The 8499-nt window shown below is 43.9% G+C and overlaps 1 protein-coding gene across 1 annotated transcript; it reads left to right on the top strand.

Moving 5' to 3' along the window:
• The first annotated feature begins 4973 nt into the window (after nt 1-4973).
• LOC119394857 (acanthoscurrin-1) lies at nt 4974-7456 on the top strand. The gene is made up of 3 exons (XM_037662161.2): nt 4974-5056; nt 5996-6780; nt 7358-7456. The coding sequence occupies exons 1-2, from the start codon at nt 5051-5053 to the stop codon at nt 6776-6778; spliced, it is 789 nt and encodes a 262-aa protein (XP_037518089.1). The 5' UTR covers nt 4974-5050; the 3' UTR covers nt 6779-6780; nt 7358-7456.
• The last annotated feature ends 1043 nt before the right edge of the window (nt 7457-8499 follow it).

The following is an 8499-nucleotide window of genomic DNA, read 5'->3' as shown; positions in this document are numbered from 1 at the left end:
CTGGAAAATGACCCCAAGTAAAGGCATACTTAGAGTCATCTGTTTCTCAATACCAGAGTGCAATTATATCGCCGAGGCAATCGGGAAAGTAACAGATTGACATAGGGCCCAATAAGAGAATTGCCGCAGACGTTGTTATTATAGGCTCGATTCCAAGATAAGTTTTCAGATGTCGTATGGCGCTCGTGCTGCGAGGGATAAGTATTAGCGTACTGCTATGAGCACGAGATATAAGCTTAAAAAGTTAGGGCAGCTTCGCACTGGTGGTGCCAAGCCTGAAGGAACAGCGGAGCTGGGTGGCCTTTCTTAGCATACCAGCCAAGCCCAGCCTATACCTCTATAGAGACAGCCAGTGCAGCCTATATATAGCAACGTGAGTGCCAAAGAGAGGGGCAGCCTGGGGAAGCCAAGTTTAGTCTAGAACAGTCAAGTTGAGTCTCTTTCTCTCGATATATTTATTTCTCTCTCTTTCTCTGTGTTTCTTTCGCTCTCTCTGTTTCTCTTCCTTTCTCTTTCTTTCTATCTTTTCGCGAATGAATTTTATTTCATTTTATTTATTTCTTCTGCTCCTCCTCTCCACTTCACTTCTTCCCTCTTCCTCCTTTCCTTCCTCCAAGGCGCTGCTAGGCGGCGCATGGTTACGTCATCACTTGGCCAGGTTTTTCTGCGTACACCGAACAGCCTAACCACCAGCGTAAACAGCATAGCTGTTAAAAGATAATGAGTGCGAGCGACATGGATACCGAGCTATAATAGAAACATTGCAGCGAATCAAAAGAATTCCCCCGGTGCTTGCACGAGGTTGAATCCCCCCCCCCTCCGAAATGCTGCAATTTTGCCTTTTCACACACATACAAACACACGCACGAGCATACGCAAGGTTGGTTGAACAACCCCCTCCCGCTATCTATCTATCTCATCACAACGTAGCATGCACTTCATTGCGATAAAACTGACCTCGCTTTAACGTGAGTGCCGACATTACGTCGGACCATGAGCTACCCTTTACACATCATTGTAGTCGACGTGCCTGGCAAGCCCACGGTATGCGCACAACTACTCAGTTTACCCAAAGAGGTCGATCCACCTCGTAACGCTCGACTCCAAGCGAAAAATTCAGCATATATGCTCGTCGACTGCTTCGCATGAAGTCGATTGCCACAACGCGTGGGATCTGCCGGATTTCTTTTTAAATGCGAAGCATTTCTTAGCGAACTTCTGCGACTTTGAGCGTATCTATCTATCTATCTATCTATCTATCTATCTATCTATCTATCTATCTATCTATCTATCTATCTATCTATCTATCTATCTATCTATCTATCTATCTATCTATCTATCTATTTATCTATCTATCTATCTATCTATCTATCTATCTATCTATCTATCTATCTATCTATCTATCTATCTATCTATCTATCTATCTATCTATCTATCTATCTATTTATCTATCTATCTATCTATCTATCTATCTATCTATCTATCTATCTATCTATCTATCTATCTATCTATCTATCTATCTATCTATCTATCTAGCCGCCTACGACTTTGTGCTCTCCTGGCCGTTTCGTTAATCGGATGTATACCAAAACTGGTGTGTCATAACATGGCCTTATTACGAACATAAATGACAGGCCATGTCATGAAAATCATGACACACATGTCATGAACAGCATGATTTACATTCCACGGCCTTAGGCTCTTGCGACCGTTCCGTTAATTTCATATGCACCAAAATTGGCACAGCGTGACAAGAATTCATGATGAACATAATGACAGGTCCTAACACGCAAATCATGACGCGCATGTCATGTGCAGCCTGATTTACATGACATGGTCTCTGGGCGCTCGCGGCCGTTTAAATGAAGGGATATATACGAAAACTGGTATGATGAGACATTTCTGTCATGACATGCATGTCATGTACGACATGATTTACATGCCACGCTCATGGCGCACTCGCGGTCATTTCGCTAGATTGCATATACACCAAAATTGGTATTGTGCGATGTGACTGTATGAAGATCATGAATAACAGGTGGTAGCATGAAAACCATGATATCCATGACATATATGTCATGATTTACATGCCACGCTCATGGTGCATTCGCGGCCGTTTCGCTTGCATGATATACACCAAAATTGGTATTGCGCGACACGAGCGTATGATGAACGTAAGTGAGAGGTGGTAACATGAAAATCATGACATGCAGGTCATGTACGACCTGATTTACATGCCGCGCTCATGGTGCGCTAGCGGCCGTTTCAGTACATTGATATACACCAAAATTTGGTATTGTGCGAAGTGACTGTATGAAGAACATCAATACCAGTTGGTAAGATGAAAACCATCACATGCATGTCGTGTATGTCATGATTTACATGCCACGCTCATGATGCATTCGCGGCCGCTTCGCTAGCTTGATGTACAAAAAAATTGGTATTGCGCGGAGCGACTGTATGACGAACGTAAATGAGGCGTGGTAACATGAAAATCATGACATGCATGACATGTACGACATCATTTACATGCCATGCTCATGGCGCACTCGTGGCTGTTTCGCTTGCTTGATATACACCAAAATTGGTATTGCGCGACGCGACTGCATGACGAACATTAGTGACAGGTGGTAAAATGAAAAACCATGATATGCATGTCATGTATGGCATGATTTACATTCTATACTCATGGTGCACTCGCGGCCATTTCGCTCGCGTTTCATTAGCATGGTGTATACTAGACTGTGCATGCATGCGTGCATGGCAAACATGCGGTATATTGTGGACTAGGTGCCATGGCATGAATGATTTCATTTGGCTCAAAGACAAACAAGGCGATGTATGCAGCTCTTCGCTGGCTGCTTCGCATTACATCGATTCCCACAGTGCGTGGCATCTGCCGGATTTCTTTTTTTTCTACGCATCTGTATCGCGTTGCCTTTGTACTCCTTACGTCTTCCCTTTGTCCTATGGAGTTGTCTTACAACTGTCTCCCCTTAGTCGCATCCGTTGTTCCTCTGTACATGGTACAGTACACAAGCTGTCTCTCTCGAACGACGCGTTAACATTCGTGTGTTATGTGCAAAAAATGAACGAATGGCATTAAAATAAACGCACTTTTATTTGCAAAGTGAATTTTTGCCGCAATCTCAATATAAATCCCAGTGGCTAATGGAAACACTACGGGCGAATAGAAGATTGCGCGCGCAATTTTTAATAACTTTTTTGCGACGTTTTGAAAATACCGCCATTTAAACGAAAGCTTCTCTTTGCTTTCGCCTTTCACTGAAGTAAAAGGCTTTAAAATAAATTTTTAAAGTGCTCTAATATATGTCAAGAGCTTTTAGCTATTGTACTTCAAAAGTTTGCTTATAATTACACTACTGCGAAAGCAAGGCCTTTGTAGACGCTTGAAATACCTGGTGGATCCAAATAAATCGGAGATTTATTTGGATCCACCAGGTTTCTAGTGAAAAGACACGGACGAGCATGTACTAGTGAGTGTTGCTAATCGAGCAAAGATTTATCGAAGCAGCATCCTGAGCAAGTGGTATAAAATAACGTCACGTGATCGTAATTTGTCCTGCAGTCGGCTATTTGCGGGTGTCGCCATATGGGTCGGCGGATCTCGAGTCGCCTTAAAGCGCAACCTTCCCGATCGAAAGAAGGGAAATCAGTGAGGGGCTCGTTTCTTTGTTGGACACAATCTAATGAAGCGAACAGATAATGAAGCCAAGGAAGGCGTAAGGGACACCATTTGGCGTATTCAACTGTAATGTAGTAATAATGACGTAACTAGAAAGGAATCAAAGCCGACGTAAAACCAGTTTGCCGTGGGTATGGACTGAACATACAATTTACGGTTAACGCGTCCTATGCTCTACTAGTTAAGCTACGGTGGTGGTCTCTCCGTACGTAAATATAGTACGTGATCGCATGAAAACGACTGCTACGTCGTACTCGCAATTCAGAGCTCCATATTGTTCCAATTTTTTCAAGTGCAACGAAATGCTTATTCCTTCTATACTGTCGGATCCAGAATGCACATTTGGTGCAGTCCAATTCCGTATCGACAATAGCATACTAAACGTTTCAGGACGGGCAGCATTGAATGTTGCTCCACAACACACATATGTATGTGTACGCTTACGAGTACGTAAAGTGAGACTGGAAATCATCGACTGGAAACTGGACTTCCTGATTGCTGTATTCAGTGAGTGCGACATCGAGATGCCTTTCCACAGAATTAGGTGGTAGTCATAGCGTAGCCTTTTCCGTGTCAGCATTCTTGCACACAAACTTCTCAAGCTCCACCGCAGTTCAACAAAATGAATGCTACTCCCTGCGAAATTTCTCTTCTACTTTGCTCCTACGAAATCACGGCAACCACCGCTATCGGTTCTCAGCGACCAAACGTACGAGGGTGTAGCAGGAATACCCCAAAGCGAAGTGTCGTCACCGAGCGGAGACACCGGAAAAGATCACTCCCACACTCGTCGCCTTACAACGGGGCAAACTGGTTCAAGCTATAGCGCTACGACGCGTGCAAAGACAGAGCAATACAAACCAAACAAAAAAAATATTTCGAAAGGAAGTCCTTATTCTCGCAAATGCATTTGAGCTGCGGGCGCGGCCTTACGCGTCCTTCCCAGATCGAAGGCCGCCGACGGTGTAACACGCTTTCTCGGGATACGGGAAGGCTTGACTTGCCGAAGTGAAATGGTCTCGTGAAACGAGAGCGTCTCTTTCAGTACTCGGAAGGCAGGAGAGGGAGTGCAATTATCTCTTGCGGTGGCACACTCGTTGCTTTCTTAAAAAGTGTATACCGCAACAACGCAATTTCACTCCAAGAACTAACGAACGCTTCCGATCTGTCCGTTTCGATTTACTTTTGTTTTTCTTTTTTTGGTCACATGACAAGTTTTAGAAGAGTTGGCCAAATGTATAAAAGCCGCTTGCTTTTGTGCCGAGATTCATTCGCTACCAAAGACCTGTTGTCGAACCAAAGACAGCCCTCGTGAATCAAAAGCTTTACAGAACGGCGGCTACCATGAAGGTAAGAGCATTTTATTCTTTCTAAAACAGTAGAAGCATGGCGGCCTGTTTGAATCGTTAACTTATCTTCTTGAGTTGTCCCACTAGCAAAATGAGGAATTTTGAATCACTTCATAAGTTCTTCCTTGCCTATGACTATGGCGTTTGTGACTTAAGTCATAATAGGCAAGAAAGTGAAGTCATAATAGGCAACAATTACCGTTCAGCTAAGCCTCGTATGTGTCCTGCTTAGGCCCTTCTTTTGCTAGACTTCAGGTTTTTGCGTTGTTTTAAATCTTTGAGAACTTCGTATGCTGATTGATGTTTTAAAGAAAATTGATCAGCCAATTGAAGCACCCTTTTGCGTTCTTAGTTCTTATTTGCCTTCCTGAATTTCACTTCACACAAATATTGCACTACTATGTACGCGCATTGGATCCAAGTGATTTCTCAAACAGTTTTAATACGACAATTCGCACTGCATTACAGCCTCAGTTACCAGAGGGTAGCTTTCCAAGACCAAAATTTTGTATGCTTTTTTTCGCTACGTTGCTTCTACGCTGTAAGAAAGCTGCATTACATCATAAATCTAAGACATCCTGCTTGTGGTACAACTAAAATTGATAGCCTTGCCCGTTTATGCGTTGAAGAATGTCTACAACGCCTTTCTTATCGTCTGCGTAATGGTCATATTCGTTGAAACAATGTCTTAACCATTCTCGCGACGTTTAGGGAATTAAAATTGACAATGCTGCGCTGTTCAGGAGCGAACTTTAAATAGCTCTATCTTAAAGATATAAAGCTATCTTATTAGCCATAAAATGTTTTGCACTTTTTGTAGACTTTTCAGGTACCCACAATATAGTGCGATAAACCTGAAAGAAGGAGTCGCGTAGCCTGAACTAAAGTGCGAATTATTATAACGTCAACGGCACCTGTATTCATTTTTTTACATCCACAGTTCTTCGTAAGCATCACTGTTTGCGGCCTCGTGGCTTGCGCTGTCTTCGCTGAAGACACAAAGAAGAGGGACGAGAAGAAGGACGTTGAAGCACGTGGCGGTATCCTGGGTGCTGGAGTCGGACTTGGTGGCATCGGGGGCGGATACGGCGCTGGAGTAGGCCCCGGTCTCGTGGGCGCTGGACTTGGGGGAGCCGGCCTCGGCGGAGCTGGTCTAGCCGGCGCTGGTCTTGGTGGTGCTGGTCTAGCTGGAGCTGGGTATGGCGGAGCAGGCCTCGCTGGAGCCGGTCTTGGTGGAGCTGGCCTCGGTGGAGCTGGTCTCGCTGGAGCCGGTGTTGGCGGCGCTGGACTTGCTGGTCCTGCTCTCGTTGGCCCTGGAGTCGCGGGTGCCGGAGTCGTCGGTAGCCCAGCTCTCGTTGGTGCCGGTATTGGACATGGCGTTGGCGTCGGCCACGGCGTTGGCGGTGGCTACCAGTCTGGCTACGGATCTTCAGCTGGAGGTCACCAGTCTGGATACCAGGGAGGCGCCTCTGGACACAACCAAGGATCCGGGGCGTTCGCCGGTGGAGCGTCTCACAGCAAGGTTAACGCTTACAACAACAAGCAGGGTTACAGCCACAGTTCTGGCTTCTCGTCCAGCGACAGCAAGACATTCGGCTCTGGCTTCAACCAGGGTTCTTCGGGTTTCAAGAAGGGCGCCGCGGGACATCAAGCCGGCTTCGGACAGTCCTCCCACGGAAATGCTGCCGGTGTTGGAGTTGGTGGCGTCGGTCTCCATGGCTAAATGTAGGTACCACATCTCGCACTACGTAAGTAATGTGTAGTGTTAACTTTGAAGGCTGTCGTTATTTCGCCTTTACCCACTGTTACAGGACACGATGTTGTAGGGGAAAAAAGACATCTTGGTGTGTTATATTTTCCAACTTGCAGGTTGAGAATCTATATATTGTGGAGCAACTTTTGCTTCATGCTCAGTTCCTTGCACAAATGCCAATGACTTTGCCCGATGACTATTTAACAGAACATTCAATTACACACACACACACACACACACACACACACACACACACACACACACACACACACACACACACATATATATATATATATATATATATATATATATATATATATATATATATATATATAATATATATGTGTGTGTGCGTGTGTGTGCAATGTTTTTTTGATTGCTCTCTCCAAAATTAAGTGGTAACAACTTTAGTGAAGAAAAAACGTATTTTTAAAGATACAGAAGAAAAACATTATTAAAACTATGTACTTGCATCTTAGATTAGATGTACAGTTAGTCCTATGTTGTACAGAGTGGAATAAGAAGAACATATCATTCTCACGCTTTCAGAACCTGGTGAAATACTGCTGCTGCAGCATCCTTGTTCCTGTTTTCAAGCCCAGCCTCTACGTCATAAAAACTTACAATAAAAATGTTTTCCGTTAAGTATGCGCTTTGTGGAGTTGTGCTTATTGCAGTCCGTGAAGGAATATTCATGCCCGAAAAGAAATTTTCAGGCTTCTCACGGTCCGGACAACCGTGAACGAAATTTTGCATCTAGAGTTGATTTCGACTTGGCATGGCCGCACAGAATACCAAACATTAATAAGAGCTATATTTTCTAAATATTTCCGCGTTCAGGCATGTTAAGAAGTTACGAACTGTTGTCGAAGTCATTGATAATAGGCATGAATCACTCTCAGGCTAACAGAAAGATAAAAAAAAAAACAACGGACATTTCTCGCACTGCCGTCTTGAGTATTGAAGCAGCCAAAGAGGTCGTCGCGGTATTGTGATCACATCGTCTAACGGGCGCACTGCAGATTGAAGGCATATGCGTCTGAGTACGTGCTGACAGATGGGGAAAGCATTGTTATTTTTAATGCACAACGAACATGGCTGTATCACTGCTATACAGTTATAAGGCAGTGCATTTGTTTGGCTGTCTGTCGATGCTCGAATGTTCCCTTGTCGTAGGAAGCAGTGGTTAAGCGCGAAAACTCGTAAACAGAATAAAGCAATGGAAAATACTACGCTTGTAACATTGATACGGATCGAGCATTACCTTCACCATCGTAGAAAAGAACGTAAATAACGACAAAATGCACAACTTCAACCTTTATCAACCTAGTCTTACCATGAAATGAAACAAGAAAATAAAAGGAATGTAACTTTTCTGCAAACACTGCACTACTGCGGGTCGAACATACGCTACAACACATGATGAAAATAAAGATGAGTACATTGTACGCGAATTCACATATATAACATGATAATGCACACCATTATCAGCATCAGCGCTCGTGTATATCGTCTCCAATTGTACCATTCAAAATAACTTTTCGCACTGTTAATCATTTTATTCTTACGCCTGAAATGATTCATCAAGGTAGCACGTTATTGCAATATTTTCGGAACATTTCCTTTTTCGTGGTCAGTGTAGTCTCTCAATTTTCTCGGCATTTATTGTTCTTGTCAGTTCAGCCCTTGCA

Source organism: Rhipicephalus sanguineus, chromosome 1 (genome assembly GCF_013339695.2).
Source record: "Rhipicephalus sanguineus isolate Rsan-2018 chromosome 1, BIME_Rsan_1.4, whole genome shotgun sequence".
NCBI classification, from domain to species: Eukaryota; Metazoa; Arthropoda; class Arachnida; order Ixodida; family Ixodidae; genus Rhipicephalus; species Rhipicephalus sanguineus.
Note: the sequence above shows the minus strand (reverse complement) of the source record. Positions and strands in the feature narration are given on the sequence as shown.